The 22,116-nt window shown below is 37.9% G+C and overlaps 1 protein-coding gene across 1 annotated transcript in view; it reads right to left on the bottom strand.

Annotated features, from left to right (window-relative positions):
* The window catches only part of wdr25 (WD repeat domain 25), a 39,805-nt gene that overhangs the window by 5,026 nt on the left and 12,663 nt on the right, over positions 1-22,116 (bottom strand). The window contains exons 3-4 of the mRNA XM_014983431.2: positions 9,117-9,264; positions 1,131-1,261 (exon numbers count right to left, since the gene is read on the bottom strand). Of these exons, the coding sequence (XP_014838917.2) occupies positions 1,131-1,261; positions 9,117-9,264 (279 nt within the window). The remainder of the gene's footprint in view (positions 1-1,130; positions 1,262-9,116; positions 9,265-22,116) is intronic.

The raw sequence follows: 22,116 nt of genomic DNA, 5'->3' as shown, positions 1-22,116 counted from the left end.
CACAGAGTAGCTCTACTTCAACTGGGAACGCACCAATACGAAAATCTGGGCTAATATCCGATATTAATATTTCTGTTATGGTCAGTAACTTATATTTACCGATATTATATTTACTTCACTATCATTTCAGCACATATGGAAAAGCCCAACTAGAAATAAATATCGGTTGCTCATATTAGCCCAGTTTTATTTTTCAGACCGATGCCGATTTGTTAAAAAATGACTAATCGGCTGAATCCGATGCTGAGGGTGATGACATGTCGTACATTTATAACTTACATTTACTTGAGTAACTTTTTGAAAACATTTGCTTTTAGGAGTATTTTTTTCTACGCTGTACTTTTTACTTTTACTTGAATAATTTTATTATAAAGTATCTCTACTCTTACTGGAGTAAAATTTCTGGATTTTCTACTCACTGGATGAAAAATAAAAATGTTTTAACCAGAAATTCACCAGACACAGACTCACACCTGCAGTTTTTGTTAAAGTTTCATGAGTTTTTTATTGAAAAAAACTGATTCGGAGAAATTTATTTTACCTGATTTTGTTATTTTTGTGACTTATATACATTATGGCCATTTTCATCCTTAAAATACCAAAATGTCCACTTAACTTTATATCTTGGTTTGTCTGATTATGTATTTTTTAAATACTAAATGACCTTAATTTGATCAGTTAATCAGGACACTTTTCACCAAACACTTTTTTACTTTTACTTGAATAAAAATAAGTTGAAGTAGTTCTACTCTTATTTGAGTACAATGTTTGGATACTCTGCCCATCTCTGATTTTTTTACATTATGCTCACAAATTTCAATCCACTTTAGGAAGATTTATATTAATACCACGTATGACATTAACACAAACAGCAATGATGTATGATTTTCACATTACAAATACATTAAACGTTTCTTAATTTTTTTTTTCAAAATTAAACTGATCTACATGCAAATCTAACACTGTTTTCCTAAAGTAAGAAATGTTGATGGCAACAACAAATATGCTAGCTTCTGAAATAAATAAAAAAAGTTTGTGCTTGTAAGTTTGTGATAAGAATATGGAAAAGTTAAAGCGCTGTGAAAACTTTTTCTAAATCTGACGAAGACAAAGGGAGATGAAGGTTTCACCTTGCAGCAGCGGGAGTCCCAGGCTTTCACCACCGAGCTGTGACCTCCACACAGGAAAACGTCTGGGCTGCCGGGGTGAAGAACCACACACATCACCTTAAACTGGTTGTCCACTTTCACTGCTGGCTGCCCTGCAAACAATAAAACTCCCATTTAAAGCCCATTTTTACAACTGAAAATCATTAAGTTGTACAAATTAATAGGTAACATAATAGATTTAATCAGTGGAAGCAGTTTGACCCTGACATATATTTATAGTTAGGAAATGGTAGGATTTAAATGTCGAGATATGAGATTTTAAAAAACGGTGATCTTTGGCAATGTGTTATTTTATTAATTGGTGCTTAAAACTTGTGAATTTAGACAGAAAAAGTGCAGGTTGGTGTTTCTGTAAGTGGCATAATAAAAAAAATATGTGTTATGTAATTCTAAAAATGATATCAAGTGGGTTTTCTGGAACATTACTGAATAGTGCATCTGTATTGGGATCAAGAGTGTGGAACTTACCAGAGCTGGATACTAACTAGTTACTTTTAATCAATTACATTTACTTGAGTAAGTTTTTTTAAGTATTTTTATTACTTTTTACTTTTACTTGAGTAATTTTGCTATGAAGTATTTCTTCTCTTGAGTAAAATTTCTGGATTTTCCTCCCACTGAATGAAAAACAAACAGGTTTAACCAAAATATTCACCAGACAAAGAAACAATAATTCCTTAATATTGATGAAAAAGTGCCGGTTCCATTGGTAGATTATTTCACTAATGGTATGGGAAAAATGCCTTGTTATAAGTGAAATAATCTACCAATGGAACAAGTATTTTTTCATCAATACTAAGGAATTACTGACTTAAAACAAACTCCTATATCTTCCTGAAAAGTTACTTTTAAGTTAATTTTCTCTAATTTCAAATGTAATTTGATATTTGCACTAGAAACTAGACAAATATGATTGATAATATTTTGTGTTTTTGCACTGTTTTTGCAGTGAAGGCAAACGATGTTGGTGTTATCTGTGTCTAAGATGATGAAGAAGATAATTTTGAGAGAGAAAACCATGTAAAAGAAAAATCCTGTTTTGGCTAGAGGCTGTGTTTTCTATGTTGACTTAGAAATGTCATATATAAGATTAAAACAAGAGCACAGAGGAGCTTAAGTATAATTAGTTGTGACAGGGTGGGACCAAAAGTGAGTTTTCGGAGAAAACATGAGGCCCGAGTATGAGGATGAACTCAAAAGGTTGCTCAGGGCTCAGCGGCTCTTCATTAATTCATCGAACAAGCGACATAGACCCACTGCAAGCCCTCAGCACACACACACAAAAAAACACTTTATTATGAAATTCTCCCTACCAAGTGTCTCTCAGTTCATTGTGAACTAGTTTGGTCCAAAATGGGACTGAGTGGATCTGAACCAAAGTTTTAACAGGTTCTTTCATCAGCTCCACACGTCACGCTTAATTGGCTTACCCGCAGCAAAGATTCCTAACAAAGATTTGAAACTCATGTTTGGAGCGTTTATTTCATAATAAATGGGGCATCCTCATGTTTTAATTAGGCTAAATTAATTAGCTGTCTCAGGATGTCGGATAAGCTAACGGGGGCGACCCATTTGGGATAGTTTATATGTTCAGCTGACATGGCTTTATGACCTATGGAGTGACTGCAAGGCCCTCAGGGCGGAGAGTCACATTAAACCACTGAAGAACTCATTCTCAAACTGTGGTCCACGGGGCCGTTTATTGCCGGGACATGAGCTCAATGTGTGACGTGTGACGTTAGCATACCAAAGGATTACGTAATCCAGTAGACTCGGTTCGATTAAGGGGCCAAACTTGCAACATTTGTTACATTTTCAAGAATCACAGAAGGAAACAACACAAAAACCACTGAAGAAGAGCACAACTTCCTTTTTCACAAATTGTAAACAAATTTGGAGTGGTATCAGGATTTCTCCCTTGATGCACATTACTGGTTTGGACATTGCCTGTTAGCCGCTAAAGCTAGCGACACTCCTGCAGGTGAGTCATTGAGTCGTCTCTGCAAAACCAGATTGCAGGATGAGGAGGAATCTGTCACAAAAATGGCTGTATCGTTCTTACTTCTTACCCAATTTCTATAAAATCTGGCTTGTAAAATATGTAAAACGTTATTTTCTCTGGATATAAATTTACAAATAATTCAGTTTCTGTCAAGATGCAAGAAAGCACTAAGCAAATTTCTCTTTTATATTGGTCAATAATTCCATTTTACTTAGTTGCAGCTGTTAAAATTACATTGTTAAAATTTAACAAACCATGGCTCCAATCCTTTATGAATATTTCATCCGAGTTGATGATAACTCGTCTAGTTTCTGTCTTTAATAAAGGTTTAAAAATTACAGAGTGCAACAGCAAACAGAAAATAAACTATAAACAGGTGAAAAACAACTTTAAACCCTTTATAACCTGCTTTTCCTCACTCTCTGTGTCGACTTTACTCTACATGCAGACCTGTTGCCATGGCTACCGACAACACCTCCGCTAACCCGCAGAGCAAAGAGTAAAATAATGACCAGAAGGCCCAGAACTGCAGTCAGCTTCCCGCTTTTGAAGTGGTCTCCAGTCCGCTTACATTCACACTTCATTCAAACCGCATCAGAGTTTACTTCAACTGAACTGAGACTTGGTGGACCAGAGTTTGCTTTTTCAGTCCCCATTACAGGTCAATTGCGCATCCACCCCTCCCCAAACAAACGGACTTTCTAGACAAACAAACTAGAGTTCAATTAAGCAGACTAAACAGGGCTGATGTGAATGCATCCCTAAAATAATAATGGAGAAGTGGCTTAAGACCGAAGCGGAAGATACAGATGAAAAGTAAACACCACCAGGAATACCGTTATGATTGGAGGAATTCACGTCTGTAGGAATATTTTAAAGTTTCTCAGGTGAGTTGCAGAACTTTTCTTTTGTAGTATGACATTAGGCCGGCTGTGTTGAATGGGATATGACGGCAATGAGGCAGTGAGCAGCGCTGCGTCCGCACTGACTAACTGCATCGTAACAAATAAACGCGGAATAATTTTAAGTAATTCAGTGATTTATAAACAAACATAATTATTTTAAAATCTATTCTTTGAGTGTAAGGACTTTAGAACTGGGTGATGCACTTTGTCTTCCTGGTTTTAGTGAGAACACCAGCAGCAGGATTCTGGATCAGCTGCAGCTGGAGGATTTTCTAGGCAGAGCTGTGAAGACACTGTAATAATCAGTGCGACTAAAGATAAACGAATGGATAGTTTCTCTAGACCTTGTTGGGTCTTTAGTCCTTAGGCCTGTGACAAAAACTAATTTTTCTTGACGACAAATTGCCCCAGTAGTTACTGTAATAAATGATAATGTTGTTGTTTTGAGACCAACATTGTATGCCATTACCATACAATGGTAATGGCATAATAATTCAAGAACATATTCTCAAAGATCAATAAACTTTAAATTCTAAAACTTTTTAAATATCCAAAATAAATAAACAAAACAACAAAAACAACAAATAAAAGGAATCAGGAAGTCTGCAAACAAATTTTCCCTTCAAAATAAGGGTTAGTTGAGACCAAAACACCAGACTGAAGACTTTTGTCATCCAGTTTTGGTAGAAAAAGAGAGAAAAGAGAAAAACGATAAATGATGCAGATGGAAATGACTAAGTTTGTTTTAATTTATCTTATGATTAATTGATTTGTTGCGTATTGTGAATGGCCTGTTAATATTTTAAACCTAGATATGTTCTTCAAGAATGGCTACAACATAATTTGCCCATATCTCCATCCAAAGCAATAATTGATATGAGAACCATAGCAACGGTCAGTCTCCATAGCAACCATTTAATTTAAAGCTTTTCTAAATGTTTTTAGCAAACATGCCAATAATTGTGGAGGGAAAGGCTCAAAAAGACACAATGCATCTAAAACACTTGGAGGGATTTTAAGGATGTTGCTCATTTTCCTTGTTTTCGATTATAATCAAGTTTAAAGTGTCAGCGACTTAATTTCAGCCCTTTCACATTAAAGTGCGATGAAGCCATGAAGGAACCGGGCTGCGTTCCCAACTCCCACATTAATATGCAACTAAATTGAATTCCCTTCATCTCGCGCTGCCATAGGAACGCGGCCTTGTTGCCCTTTCCAGGAAGCACTCGCTTGCAGGATTCTCGCTCCTGGAAACAATAGACTTATAATTAATTTCTAATATGAATGAATAATAGTAGTGGGAGGAATAAAAAATGTTATAAGAGAAAAAGGCTTTCATAGGATTATGCATGAGAGGTTTTTGGATGTGTGGCATTTCTTTAGCTGTTCCTTTGAAGCCGCTTTGTCAGTGGCGATCAAATAAGCATTTGTCTGTTTACGGTTGTGGTTAGCGACGTCCCAGTGTAAGGTCATGGCAGCTGCCCCCGTGGTGATGTATCCATTATTGATTCCCTTCCTGGAGCTGCCTGCGTGTTTAATGGGCTGGCCAAGCTATTATCCGTAGGCTTTATTGACAGAATCGACAGACGCTCGGAAAGAGGAAGTGCAGCCATGTGCTGACCCTAAAGATGCAGATATCATGGTGGCTTTATTTTTTATTTTTAGTTTCGGTCATTCTCTTTGAGCTTGAAAAATAAATCGCAGTTTGTAAAAGTTTGACCTACGATTGATCCAACGGATTTGGAGAGAAGTGAACTATTTATTTTTTTAGACAGCAAAACCATGTTGCTGATCTTATTAAGCCGGATTCTTTGTCATCATATATATGTATTTATTTCCAGTTAACACAATAAGATGTGTGTCTGTTTCGCTAAATTCAACTTTTATCTTTATTGGTTGAACTCAGGCAATCAAAAAAATATATATTTGAGGATAAACTTAGCTGCTGATAACTGAACTATAAAATGCTGCTTATAGCACTGCAAAAACACAAAATCTTACCAAGTAATTTGGTTTCTAGTGCACATATCTGAGTACACTTTAAATAAGACATAACTGTGTTACAAACAAATTTTCAGCAAGATATTGTAGCTTGTTTTAAGTGAATAATTCCCTAAAATTGCATTTCCATTGGAAGATTATTTTCACTTATAACAACACATATTTTCCATATTATTAGTGAGATAATCTGCCAAAGGACTTCTAGTTTTCATTTCATTTCTCTGGTTTTACCTTTTGTTAAAACTTGGTTGTAAAAACATGAATACTTTGTGTTGTACTTTACATTTTCATGTGTAAGAAAATTATGTTGGTAATTTTTATCCTGATTACAAATTAAAAGTCTCCATCTGCATCTATGAAATTAGAAAATGAAATTAGTTTCATTTTTGTATTGCAGTTGAGGGCCGCACAAAATCAGTACAAAGGCCACAAATGGCCCCTGGGCCATACTTTGGACACCCTTGTACAAAACTAAAGTGAAATTTGTTTTGCAGTCTGTGTTTTGACGGTCTGTTTCATACATCTGCCTCGTATGAAACCATTTTGTCTTGCAAAAAGCTGGAAAAGGAAAATGAAAACAGGTGAGAGAGTAATGTCTACTTTAGGTAAGAAACTGGTCATGAACTCCTGACAGAACAAAGATGTTAAGAAGTATAACACATTAAAAAATGGGCCAAAAGCATAGTTTGTAAACATTTTTTGGAGGGAGCAGTAGACCACTAAAAATGCACTTTGGTTTTCATGTGGAAAAGCAGAAGTAATTTGCCGTTACCCCTGGAGACACTCAGCATCAGCGAGTTTTGTTTTCTTGTTCTGTCTGAAACACAGTGTGGAGAAAGTTCTGGTAGGTCAGCACTAAAAACATGTCTGGATTAACCGGACCATCAAGTGAACAGAACTCTGTAGGGCTTGTCAACATTTTCCAGGTCAGAAAATAAAACATACTCCTGAAGCTTGAAACAGAGCCGTCATTCCTTTTGATAAATATATACAGGGTTTTGGTTTGACAATGTTATGCATGTGAAGTTTGTCAACATTTGTTTATTCTTTGAATTTATTTTATCTGGTCAAGAAGTTGTTTCCCCGGGTGTATTCGGTTCTGTTACGCTGCTCTTGACAGTTGGTGGTCACTAGAGCTGTATAATTATATCGATTCCGGTTATGTGAAAGGGAATGAGCTTCCAAACGTAAAAAACGAAACGCAACATTAGATTCCTTTGTTTTTGGAAATCTCAAATCTTCAATAAATAATGATGGGCTCCATTTTGTCGCTGAGAAACGAAGTAAAGTTGCGCAAGTAACCGTGAAAGAGAAGCGGAACGGAGAAGCGGCAAAAGCAATGAGATTGCGAAATGAATGCAAAGTTCGACTGGTGGCATCCACTTCGTAATTTGTTTTTAGCTTAGTGGTTTCTGTTCTGTGTAGCACATTATCATCCAGTTTTCTGTAAAAACTGAATGGATTTTCCTATGTTCTCCTGGACAAAACATTTCATCGGTTCTCATTCATTCTTTTATTCCTACAGATTAAACAGAAATAAAATCACTGTGGGCAAGGAGGCGTAAAATGCATGAGTACTCACATGTTCTTAATGCAGACAGTGCCGACCTTTGTGTGAATGTGGCCACTGCTGGGCTCCACACGATTAAACGAAAGAGACTTACCGGCACTTAAAACGAATCGAGGGCACAAATTGGAGGCAATTGATTTGTTGTACGGTTCTGCAGCTTTAACAGAGCTACATTTTAAGAGAAGTACGCCACATTTCTTTCACTGCACTTAAAAAAGCCTTTACAATTTGACAATATACCCCAACTTCAAATGATTTGCAAAGATTTTCTTTCAGCAAGGGCTTGAGAGACAGAGTGAGAGAAGCTGTTCTGCAACTTGAGAGAATGATATTCACATCCCATGCAAATTACAAGACAAACTGTTGAGAAGAAACACAAGGACTGCAGGAGGTACAGCTGCCAATGTGCTTTGTTGTCCCAAAACGCCAGCAGTGCGGTTGGAAAGTGTTTAATAAAAGCAGCCAAGAAACAGGATTTCTGTTAAGTCAATACAAACTGGAGAAATATACACAGTGGTGTGAAAAAGTGGTTCACTGACAGGTTTTTCTTTCTTTTGCTGTTTTTGCTGAAGCTAATTGTTTCAAATCACAAAACACAAAATGTTAAAATCTGACAGTGTCGTGGCATGGTGGACTTATTTTATGATGTAGTAAAGTTTGTTGCATTAAGAGTTGCAGTCTCTAGTTTCTAAGTTTCTCATTTGTAGTTTTCTGTTTTGTTTTGGTCAGCATGATCCTCACTGTTTGATAACGCAAAAAAAAGAAGCAGTTTTCAAATGGTAATTTCAATTTTTTCCTCATAATGTAGTTTGTGAAGTGCCGCTGGAAAGCTGAAATACTTGGTCACAATGCTATGACATCCTATTGGTTCTCATTTGCAAAGCAGCCATTCCAAGAGCACCATTAATTTATCTTCTTTAGTGATGATTGGCACCAATGTTGGTACCAAATGCATATGAAGGTATATTCTGTGTTTAAAGTATTACAAGCAGCTATAATCAATTTTAGAGTGTGTCAAGTGTTGTCATTTTAGCAATTACAAAGTGCTTATGAAATCATCTGTGCATCTCCAAATTGGGATTATACGACTTTAGAAGAAAGTAAACTCTCTCTTATTCTTAATCTGGTATTTAGGAAATATTATATTATTTATTATTTTGGTTATGCTCTTATTTTGACGACCAGTTACAACACAGCAGTTCCGTTTCCTCTCTTCACATTCCAAAAACTTTATTAATAACAAGAAATACAGAGGAACACAATATCTAAGGGAATTATATATTATTTTGAGATAAATTATAACGTCGAAGTTAAATTACTGCTCCAGGATTGCAGTCTTTATAATTTGAACGGAAGCTAACATCTTAGCAATAGCTTCCGCTATATACCTGTTGACATTTATCAAAGCCTAATGAAGACCCGAAAATAAAACCATTGTTTCATTTAAAGCGAGAAGTGGTGCAACTCACCTGTCTCCACATCAGTGATCACAGCCGTGTTGTCAAATGAGCCGGTGAGGAGCTGTCGCCCACAGGGGGTCCAGCAGGCGTCACGCACAGCTCCCGAGTGGCAGGTGTAAAGCCTGAGGCGTCGTCCACTTTCTGCTCCATCCCACACCTGTCAGACATGGACACGGGCCAAAGTCACAAATAAACCCACACTCCTCCAGCAAAATCCTTTTTTCCCCTTTCTACTGTTAAGATTATGAGAAACGTCACATTATCTGTGCTTGAGAAAAAACATCCAGCTTTAAAAAAATAGCATGCGCTTATTTAAAAATAGAATAAAATAAAAATTCCAATTTCTTTAGCTAATTTGATTTTCAAAGCAGAACTCATCAAAGGGAGATATCTCCTCCTAACTTTAAATGAACTGTAACAAACACAGTTAGACGAGAAGTGGAGAGTTAAAACAGCACATTTGATATTTAATTTGTGCTTTGTTGCAAACTTCAATAAAAACAATGAGCCGGTAACAAGTCCTCAATCCAACATTTTATATCATAAATATGCATAACTCAGCTATTAACATCAAGGTATACCAAAGGTAAATTTACATTTTTGACAGGAGGTTTCTCTTGGTGGTTGCCTACACCAGGAGTGCCAAGTTTTCATTTCTGGCCATATATCAAAATCATAAATATTCTTAAAGGGCCGGTTGTGCTTGAATGTACTGATGAAACCCATTTACAAACAGTCAGAAATATGAATAAATAGCTGCCTCTGCATTCAATAAGTGCTTTTTTTTTACATTAATGGGATTGTTTTTTTTTTATTTTTTTGCAAAATGACACATTTTGTGGAGCTAATCTATAAATATTGGCCAGGTATTTTACAATATTTGCAATTATGTATAACGTTCAATGTGATTTTTGTTACTTCCCATATTGATCACGGACTAATTTGATCTGAAGTAAGACTGGAGTAGAAGTAAGAAATACTGCCACCTGCAGGTGAAATTTAGCATCACTTGAACCGAATGTTTTTGCTAATTTTCTGCAAAAAATGGTCAACAAACTCCCAGTTAGTGCAAAAAATCTGGATTGATGTCATTTGGCATCTGGAGATTAGAGGGCCACATAAAAAGCTGTGGTGGCCAGATTTGGCCCCTGGGCCTTGAGTTTGAAACATGTAACCTGCAACGCATCCTACATGAACCTCCTTTTTCAGTTTAATTTTAAAAATGTTTCTTTTGATATTCACAATCTCTGATAAACTGAATTTTGTATTTATAATTTTCTAAATTTGCAGAATTAATCATGACATGTATCAATGTGTGCAATGAAACTGTTCATTATTAGTCTTTTTTTAACTGAATTACATCAAAAATAAACATTTTGATGATATTCAGACATATTCACATGCATCTGGACTGCATCACCCAAGGGTTGTGTGTATTTTTTTCATTTTCCAAACATTACAGAAATCTGATCTACATGTAATTTCGCTAATTATCAAACCAAATTAATTTACTCAGAGAAATGTAGAAGTCAAGTGTCATAATCCTTATACCTGAGGTTTGTTATTCGGGTTTAAAAAAAGAAACACTTTCCTAATTAGTTTCCTAATTAATCCCATTAAATTCTTTTGAGTGTGGTTGTAAATCAGGTGTAATGGATTCCTGTTGTGAAAGGTTTCTCTGATAACAGCTGAGAAAAGCAAGCAGCTGCCTTCTGTAATTATGACAGTAAAACATAAAGCCTCGCCGCTTTGAATGATGAAAATAACACACATAAATAAGGCCACCTTCACACTGCAGCCCGAAGTGACCCAATTCCTTTTTTTTTTTTTTTTTTTGTCAAATCAGACGTTTTGGCGTGGTCGTTCACATTTCCAAATATGCGACTTATATGTGAACTACAAACAACCTGAAAATGTCCCGCATGCGCAGTAGAGGGCGCAATAACGTCACACCGTGCTCAGTGTTTGCGGAAGTAAACATGGATGCTAACAGTGGAGAACAGCTTACGATTTTGAAGTTGTTGTCCAATCAACATAATCCTTATTGTCGTCCGCCATGGTTGCTGTGTTTCTCATATGGTTTTTCTCATAGACATAATATAAGAGTAGACCCCGCATTGGCTGCTCCGGCGCAGGAAATACGGCGGCCATCTTGGAGCGGTCGTCCCTCCTACATTGCTCAATCAAAACACCAGAAGATGCCTCAGCACTGAGGGATATTGTTGTTTGGATCGATGGATTATTGATGTGAGGGCTCCACAAACAACATTTCACAAGTAAGATGAACATATTATTGTGTATATTTTGTGATTAGAATATTACTTTACTGTATTTATGTCCACCGGCGAGATACCAGCTAATATTAGCTACAGTGCTTTGTGTAATACCGGGGTTCAGCGCCGCTATGAAGGCTAACTGAGATTCTGTAAATCTAAAAAAAAATAATTATTCTCTAAAATTGACTTTGATTATCTGACACAAGGGCCTATATTAGAAATGAAACAATATAACATATTATAAAACTTATATTATGTGTTATAATATTCACCACCAAAGTTTACACAGGTGGTAAAGACTATTATTTATATGTAATTATTTCACTAGTAAGATACATCCCAAATCTTCCGTTTTTGTTTTGAAAGTTTCCTAAAGACACGACGTGAGGAAGAAGAGGGAGATATCTATAAAGAGAGACGGATTCGCTGCTGAATCACTCTGAAGCTAGAACTCGTCGGCTGAAAAACAGACACACACACACACACACACATATATATATATATATATATACATATATATATATATATATATATATATATATATATATATATATATATATATATATATATATATATATATATATACCTACCATACCATACATACCATGAGAGACATTGATACGCATAACATGCCGGCTCAGACGTCGCCCGGCCAAACAAGGTCTGCGTCAGGTGCTGGGGAACCAGAGCACCTTGATGAAAAATGGGCTACTGGAACAAGACGGAAATGGGCGAGAGATGAAAACATGGATCTGTTGGAATGCTACTACTCAAGTAACCCTAGTCAGAGGGGTTACATGCAAAGACTGAGGGTGGAATGGTTACTTCGACACCCACAGTCTACAATGACTGCCAAACAACTAGTAGCTCAGTGTTCCAACATCCGCAAACGGCAACTGCTATCACAACTTGAGATTGACGAGGTACAACACAAATGCTACGGCAAAAGGGAGGAGCCCAAAGGTAAGGTCAGGGGGGAGTTAACTACTCCCCACCCCGAGACTGGGTATGCAGCCCCAGTAATGAACGAACTATCAAAGCTGAACGAGACAGCAACTGACCTGAGAGAGAGAATCGTGGCCCGAATGAACACCAGGCAACCCCGACGCCAATTACAACGGCTGAGTGAAGTACCATCAGAAAGTCTCATTCAAGATGTGAATGCAGCATTGAGAACAATCCCTACCAACACCATAACAGAAACCAATGAGCTGATATACAACTCAGCATCAGTGATCCTTGAAATGCTCGGCTATAAGAGCAACCATGAGACCCAATATCCATCATGGAAAAGACGGTTAGAGGCTAAGATCAAGATAACAAGGAGGGAAGTGAGCCAACTGTCAGAGCTCCAAAGAGGTGCAATGAAAAGACCAGTACCTAAGAAGTACAACCAGATGCCCATACCTGAAGCACTCGAAACTGCCAAACAAAGGCTCCAAGCCTTGGCCAGCCGCCTAAAGAGATACACAAGAGAGAATGAAGCCAGGAGGATTAACCGGCTCTTCTCCACCCAACCAGCTAAAGTGTACTCTCAATGGCAGGGTAATAACAACAGAGCAGACCCACCAAGGCTGGAGACTGAACAATACTGGAAAGGCATATGGGAAAGGGAGGCGTCCCACAACAGCAATGCACAGTGGCTAACCTCTCTACGAGAGGACCACAGCAACCTCCCTGAACAAGCCCCGGTAACCATCACTGTGGCAGATGTCCAAGAAAGAGTCTCGGGTATGAAAAACTGGACAGCACCAGGGCCTGACATGATCCATGCCTACTGGCTAAAGAAACTCACTGCCCTCCATGAGCGACTGGCAGTTCAACTGAACCAGCTGCTACAGAATGGGACTCACCCTGAATGGCTAACTGAAGGGCGCACAATCCTGATCCAGAAGGATCCCTCAAAGGGTTCAGTCCCATCCAACTATCGGCCGATAACCTGTCTCTCTACAACATGGAAGCTCATGTCAGGCATCATAGCAGCTAAGATAAGCGGGCACATGGATAAATACATGAACACGGCACAGAAGGGCATCGGCATAAATAGCAGAGGAGCCAAACACCAACTCCTTGTAGACCACACAGTCACCCGAGACTGCAAAACCCGACACACCAACCTGTGCACCGCTTGGATTGATTACAAGAAAGCCTATGACTCAATGCCACACACTTGGATCATTGAATGCTTAGAGATGTACAACATCAATAGGACTCTAAGAGCCTTCATTGCAAACTCGATGGGGCTGTGGAAAACCACCCTTGAAGCCAACTGCAAACCACTTGCACAAGTATCCATCAAATGTGGCATATACCAAGGAGATGCTCTGTCCCCACTGCTGTTCTGCATAGGCCTGAACCCCCTTAGCCAAATCATCAACAAGACTGGCTACGGATACCGACTCAAGAATGGGGGCCACAATCAGTCACCTCCTCTACATGGATGACATCAAGCTGTACGCCAAGAACGAGCGAGACATCGACTCACTGATCCACACCACCAGGATCTACAGCACTGACATTGGGATGTCATTCGGACTAGAGAAGTGTGGCCGGATGGTTACAAAGAGAGGGAAGGTCATCCACACAGAAGGGGTCTCACTCCCAGAGGGAACAATAGCAGACATAGAGCACAGCTACAAGTACCTGGGAATACCACAAGCAAATGGCAACCTCGATGAGGTCACAAGGAAAGGAGCCACAGCCAAATACCTCCAACGAATAAGGCAAGTCCTGAGAAGCCAGCTCAATGGCAAGAACAAGATCCGTGCAATAAACAGCTATGCCTTACCAGTAATCAGATACCCTGCCGGAATAATTAGCTGGCCAATGGAAGAGATAAAGGCCACGGACGTTAAGACTCGGAAGCTACTAACCATGCCTGGAGGGTTCCACCCCAAATCCAGTACCCTGAGACTGTACACAAGCCGTAAGGAAGGAGGCAGAGGACTAATGAGTGTGAGAGCCACTGTCCAGGATGAAACATCCAAGATCCATAAATACATCAAGGACAAAGCCTTGATGGACGATGTGCTCAGCGAATGTCTCAGACAATGGGGAACAGAGGACGAGGTGCTGGAGGAACCATCATGGGAAGACAAGCCCCTACATGGGATGTACCACCGACAAATAACTGAAGTGGCTGATATCAGGAAATCCTACCAATGGCTGGAGAAAGCTGGACTCAAGGACAGCACGGAGGCCCTCATCCTGGCCGCCCAGGAACAGGCACTAAACACCAGAGCAATAGAGGCTCAGATCTACCACACCAGACAAGACCCAAGGTGTAGGTTGTGCAAGGAGGCCTCTGAGACAGTCCAGCACATAACAGCAGGGTGCAAGATGCTGGCAGGGAAAGCGTACATGGAACGACATAACCAAGTGGCGGGCATAGTGTACAGGAACATCTGTGCAGAATATGGACTGGAAGCCCCGAGGTCAAAATGGGGGACACCCCCAAAGGTGGTGGAGAATGACCGAGCTAAGATCCTGTGGGACTTCCAGATCCAGACAGACAAGATGGTAATGGCGAACCAACCGGACATTGTGGTGGTGGATAAAGAACAGAGGAAAGCCGTTGTGGTGGATGTAGCAATACCAAGTGACCACAACATCAGGAAAAAGGAGCATGAGAAACTGGAGAAATACCAGGGCCTCAGAGAGGAACTGGAGAAGGCCTGGAAGGTGAAGACCACAATGGTGCCTGTGGTCATCGGGGCCCTCGGGGCAGTCACCCCCAAACTGGAGCAGTGGCTCAAACAGATCCCAGGAACAACATCAGACATCTCAGTCCAGAAATGTGCAGTTCTAGGCACAGCCAAGATACTGCGCAGAACCCTCAAGCTCCCAGGCCTCTGGTAGAGGACCCGAGCTCAGAGGATGAAAGAGACCACCCACGGAGGGTGAGAGGGGAATTTTTTTTTTTTATATATATATACATATATATATATATATATATATATATATATATATATATATGTATCCAATATATATTATTCAGTATAAATCATTATTTATTTGTGCCATTATTCATGTTTATTTATCAGTGTTTGTATAGTTATATAAATATGTATTGATATTACTAAATAATTTATTAAATAAATTATGAACGGCTGTGTTTTGTAATATGCTCTTCATACATCGATATCAGAATATTCCATTCCTATTCTATTGTTATAGCCACTAAGCATATTTAAATATGCTGAACTATGCATTAAAAACATACTTAAAAAATACAATTGTTTATAAATGTAGCTTTGATAGATGTTTGAATATGGTTTCCAGTAACAAAAAAGCGTGTTATGATCGATTAAATGTGCTGATACGTCATTGTGCTGCTAAACACATAACGCTGAGTGGAGTGGTGTACCGCTCCAAGATGGCCGCCCTAAATCTCGTCAGCGACAATAGGCAGAGCGGTCCATGAGGCGTCTATCCTTATATTATGTCTATGGTTTTTCTTCCCGCTTGCGCGTATCCGGGCGCAGAAGAGTGACGTTTATCGAGTATTGATGACGTTCAGGTCGGATGAATTAAACCAGATTCAGGTCACAAATAGATCGGATATGAATTGGATTTCCACGTAGTCTGGGTCCCAATCGGGGAAAAAAATCCCACGTGTTGTTCAGACTGTCATGAGGAGATAAGATACAGGTCGCATTACGGCTAAAATAAAAAATGAATACAAAATTGGGGCTGCAGTGTGAATGTAGCATAAATACAGGAGGTGTTAATCATTTGTTGTCACTTCTGAAAAGGGTCATCTGGTGAACATGTTGATCAGTGTCATGTTTTTTTTCTCCCCTCTCCCAGCTTGAAATCCAACGGGGGGTCCAGTCCGGAGGTGAGGTTCTGCGTTAATGACGGGAATATTTTTTTTCCTTCTCCGGTTTTACCAGGCAGCAGAGAAACTTTGAAGATCCGCCTGAGCATGGCTGATCACTCTCTGCCTCGCTCCGCGCTTCATTATTTAGCAGCATATGAAACACTGGGAGAAGAGCTGTACCGCTGCTGCTCCCAGAGGAGACAAGAGAGAAGGATGGATCAGGGGAGAGGGACATTTTAATCCAGCAAGTAAAACAAGCAGAATCCCAGAAAGTAAGAGATGGGTGGAGAGTTGTACTTTTAATTGCAGTGTGTTAAATCTGGGAGTGAGCCGACTATGAGGGAAGCTGCTGTTCATTCAGCAGGATGTGGCGTTTCTGTGTGTGTGTGTGTGTGTGTGTGATGTTTGGCTTAGAGAAACACTGCCATCTCTAGGCAGCAGGAGAATCTGAGAAAATATAGGGCACATTTTAACAAATAAAGTTCATATACTGAGGACATCTGGACGTTTCTGTCTGGTGGGATAAGAAAATAAAAATATGTCCAAGTCAAGTAAATAAAGTTACGATGCAGTATTAGTGATAAATAAGAAAATAAATTAAATTACAAGACGGAAGTTGTACGAGAATAAAGTCATAGTATTACGGGAATTAACTCAGAGAATTACAACTTTATTCTCAAAATCATTACTATTTTCACATTGTTTAAACTTTTTTCTCATTATTTTGATCTTATTCTCATATTATTTCATTTTTATTGTCATATTACTATTTTATTCTCATTATATTATGACTTTTTTCTTATATTATTTTGACTTTATTCTCATATTATCATGATTGTATCATGTTATGAATTTTTTCCTTGTATTATTTTGACTTCATTCTCGTAATATTATGACTTTATTCTCAAATTGTTACGACTTTTTTCTCATATGAGTTTATTCTCGTAATGTTATGACTTTGTTCCCAAAATATTCTGATTTTATTCTTGTAATTATATATTTTTCTTATTTTTTATTAGTATTGCCCGAATACTCCATCGTGTAAAGTAGTTAAAGATTTTTTTTTTCTTATTTTATTTTATTGTTTTGGTAGGAAAGGTGAAGTTAAACTTTAAAAAGATTCTGCATGTTTTCTGTATTGCAATTTACATACTTTATATTTATAGATATGTAGATATAGATATATACGGTTGGGTAAACAAAGTCCTGCATAAGATCAGTAGCTCTTAGCGATCAGTATCACACTGCTGGCGGACGTTTAGTGTTTCTCCCTACATCCAGTGGGTGGCGCAGTTTGCTACAATCGATAGTAGCCACACAGGCACACCCACTACAAGGAAACAAACGCACCCAGTACAACACTTTCTTTCTATTGGCTGAGAGGTTGCCAGGCTACTGTGCCAAAAGGCAGTTCCATGTTTCGTAAGCGAGCACAGAGTCCCAGCAGACACTAAGTGTGAGCCCAAGGAGAAGTTTTGAGCACAAGCGTTACAAGTTTTGAGAAGAAAGACATGAAGTCCTGTTTTCAAAATGAAAATGTGTGCTCTTGGATTATGGCAGGAAAATCCCTCCATACACAAATGGCCCCTGAGCATAACAATGGACACGAAAATAGAGTCACAAAAGTTTGCGGTGCAAATATTATCAATAATCAAAAACAATCAGAGATTCATCCCGTTTAATTTACTCCTTGGGGCTTCCTTAAGGTCCTCCTGGTAATTAAAACTAAATTGGTAATGCGGTTATCAGCCTACACCTGGAGTAGCCATGGCAACAACAGATAAAAAAAAAGAAAACAGACAGACAGGAGGGAGGAAGCATGAAGGATGTCAGCAGCACAGAGAGGACAGTGAAGACTTCATTGATTACATCCCGGCGCTCTATTCACTTCCCGAAGAATGGAAAACAAAGGCTGGAGTCGGAGCGGTAATAGATCATCGCGGATGTCAGAGAGGGAACAATAATGTGTGACAAGACGGCATAAATCAACAGAATAAACACTCCTGCATAAGAAGTTTGAATTTATCATGATTACCTGCAATTTTCAGCCTTACAGTGGAGTGCTGCTAAATAACCGACAACCCTGGAAACGTTCTTCAGCCCTGAATGCTGAATTAGTGTTTTAAAAGGAAATATAAATGAGCCTATTCTGTAAAAATTTTAAGCATTGCTGAAAATCAAAACACTTGCTAATGAATGACTACAGAAACGTTTTGATTCAATCAAATCAGTTCCCAAGATGTGACTTTTGTTGGCATTCTTTGAACTTTAATGCGTTTAGGGCTTCTTTATTATTACTCTTTAGCCTTCCACTTATGAAAAATTAAGGATTATCACATTGATTCCAGTAAACACCAAAAAAATTATTTTTTTTCTCTTTAAACCAAACTTTTTGTCACATGAGCCCGACAAATATGATTTTTAAAAACTAAAAATCACACAAAAAAAAAAATCATGATTTTTGTTTTTACTTAACCTACTCAATTAAACAAAGAAAGTAACACAAGATTGTGATTGTATGTGTTTGGTTGTTAGATGAAAGGCATCCAGTTTATTTTTTATTGCGGGATCGGTCTATTCCCACCAACAGAAACAGGATCTGGGTCAGGCTTTATTTGAAAACATTTGCTGCATTCAGCCAAGTTTCAATAAAGCAATTAAAAACAGATTTGGGTGCTCCAGGGTGCAATTTAGAGTATAAGTCAATGAGTAGACGTGGTCCTCGTTACCATGACAACAGAAGGAAATCAGAAAGCTGCCAAGAGATGATCATTTTGTGCTGCATATAACATTTTTGTAAGTAGACTTAGTTAAAAAATCTGAGTTTTGTCCTAATTCCTTTCACTTTTGTGGTCTGGTGGGTGGGGGAAGTGCACGAAATCTGTTTAGGGGCCACAAATTGGCCCACACTCCCCAATTTGAACACCCTTGATTTAGACAAGAGATAGACAAAAAATATGTGAGAAAAGTTAGGACACTCCTACCCCATGAGCCTAGCATAACATCAATAGTTGTGTTTCTATTGACTTTAAAATTGCATAAATTAGAATAATAATAATACAAATTTAAAAAAATTGTGGAAGCATGCAAAATTTGAAAAATAATTTTTTTGAGGGAGGATGAAGTGGTTTTTCAACTGTTGATATTAGAAGTTAATGTATTTCACAAAACTATAATGGGAAAACCTTTTTTCACATGACATCAACAACAGAATGTTACTACTGGCAGAAAAGACAAAGAAGATGACAGAAAGTGGCTGGAGGATGATGGAGCCACATGTTTTTTTAATGACTAGCAGCAGGAACAAGTTTATTCACATGAGATTTTAATTGAGTTTCTTATTTAATGGAAACACTGCAATAACAAAATTGTGTTTTGGCAACTTTAAAAAAAAAAAAACAATACTTTGCAATTATTTGTAATGTAGACGCAGCTACACTGCAAAAACTCAAAATCTAACCAAGTAGCTTTGGTCAAATTTCTAGTGCAATTATATTAGTGAATAAAACGAAACCGTTCAGCAAAATAAAGGAGCTAGTTTTAAGTCAATAATTCCTTAATATTGGTGAGTATTCACAGAAAATTTCACTTATAAAAAGCTTTTTCCCCATGATAGGGATGCACTGATATGAACATTTGAACCGATATTGATATTCAATTTTAATATTGCTGTTATTACCAATATTTACCAATATTATATATATTTCACTATCATTTCGACAAATTTAGAGAAAAAATACCAGAAAACAAACTGCAACAGGATAACAATAAATATTGGTTGTTCATATCGGTCCAGTTTTACTTACCGGAAAGATATGGATATGTTAAAAAAATGACTATCGGCTAATACCGATATATCGTGGCTCTCTACCTCATGTTATAAGTGAAATAATCTGCCAATGCAACAAGTATTTTTTCATCAATATTAAGGAAATAATGACTTAAAACAAGCCTCTTTTATTTTTCTAAAAAGTTATTTGTAAGTTAGTTTGGCCTTATTTTAAATTGGAAAAGGAGATAAAAATTACTTGGTAAGATATAGTGTTTTTGTAGTGTGACCTTGGTTGGTGAGAACATCCACAGTATTTCAGAAAAACAGAAACTACAAGAGATTTCTGGAAAAAATAAGCATGCTAACCTCCTATTTTAGTCTCCATTCAGTACATTCATAATGCAATAGGGAAGAGCAGCTAATTATTGCACAGAAACGAGTGTTTCCCTCCATCCATCCTCTGCCAGTCTCCGCCATCTGCTACAAGCAGCTCCCTCTCCAGGTGCCAGGCTCGGTACTAGTGCCATATCTCTTCCACTTGTATGATTATGCAAATGAAATCATTCATATTTAAATTATTAATTAGTCAGAGTTCTCAAAGGATGTTAGCGCGGCGCACGATTTCACAGACAGTGCCAGAGAAATGTTTGGGCGCTGGCAGGCAGATAGCTGCGTTGCTTGACCTTTACAATCGTGCGAGGAGGGATTGTTTTCCAGGTGTGAAATAATGAAAAGGAGAGGGAGGGAGACGGAGAGACAAAGAAGAAACGAAAAGGGAGAGAGGCAGGAAAATCCCGTGGGTTCTGACACACATTCAGCTGACAGTGACGGACATGATTCTGAAACGGCGGGTTGTTGTGGTGAATGTTTGAATCGATGCAGCAGAGCAGGTATCGGGTTTCAGGCTGAACATGTTCTGATAGGCGAGTCTTTTACCCAAGTAAAAAATAACTGAAATTACTCTGACAAGAAAGGATTTCAGGGTGCACTTACTAAGTATTTTAGTGGAGTTTCAAATGTAAATATCTCTCTACACTTAAAATAAGACAGGATTAACCAGTAACTTTTCAGCAAGATATAAAAGCTTGTTTTACGTCAAAAATGACTTAATATTGATTAAAAAAATACTAGTTCTATTGGTAGATTATTTCACATATAACATTTCATGTTATAAATGAAATATTCCACCAGTGGAACTAGTAGTTATTTTAGTCAATATTAAGAAATTATTTACTTAAACAAGCTTCTATACCTTGCTCAAAAGTTACTTATTAGTCAGTTTTGTCTTATTTTAAGTGTACTAAATTATTTTCACTAGAAACTGGACAAAAAAAATACTTGGTAAAATGTTGCCTTCAAATGATACAAATTCAACTTTACTGATCCCAGAGGGAAATTAAATGTTGTTGTAACTTGTATAGATTTGGTTAATGATAACATTACCCAAACCATGAATTTCAGTAATTAAATTCAAACTAATCAAACTCAATTTCTTAGAAAATAATCCTAAATAATAACTCATTAAAGTGGATGCTAAACACAGAAATAGTCTGAGCAATATTACAATATCATGAAATAAGGGTGCTATATCAGTCTGTGTCAATATTTGTTATTAGTTTTTCTGGTTTAAATATTTGGAATACTTTCCCGTTTTATCCATAGTTTTCACACTATCGTGTTTTTTTTTACAAAGAATGGCTGCGAAATCTGAAACTGCTGATGTGCATGTGACTCAACAGGCTGTTGCTAGGTAACCAAAGAATGAGTGAGTTGCTAGGTAACCAAAGAGTGAGAAAGATCGTTGGTTCCACCAATCTTGCTTAGCTAGGCCGTGAGAGGTTGAGCCACAGACATAATATACGAATAGACGCTTCATGGACCGCTCTTGCCTACTATCGCTGACGTGATGTAGGGCCGCCATCTTGGAGCGGTTGCCCGTTTCACTCAACGTTGTACATTTGTCAGGCACAATAAAGTGTCAGCGCATTTAATTAATTATAACTCGCTAAATACTAAACAGATTTTCCCACTTTTTTTTTACTGGAAACCTTATTCAAACGGCTACCATAGCTATATTTACCAGGAAATTATTTTTAAATTGAACTGATACATGGATCAGCATAAATATTAGTGGGGACT

The sequence above is a fragment of the Poecilia mexicana genome, unplaced genomic scaffold, assembly GCF_051168715.1.
Source record: "Poecilia mexicana isolate PSO_F unplaced genomic scaffold, ASM5116871v1 scaffold_22, whole genome shotgun sequence".
Classification (NCBI taxonomy): Eukaryota; Metazoa; Chordata; class Actinopteri; order Cyprinodontiformes; family Poeciliidae; genus Poecilia; species Poecilia mexicana.
This window is presented reverse-complemented; position numbering and strand designations above follow the sequence as displayed.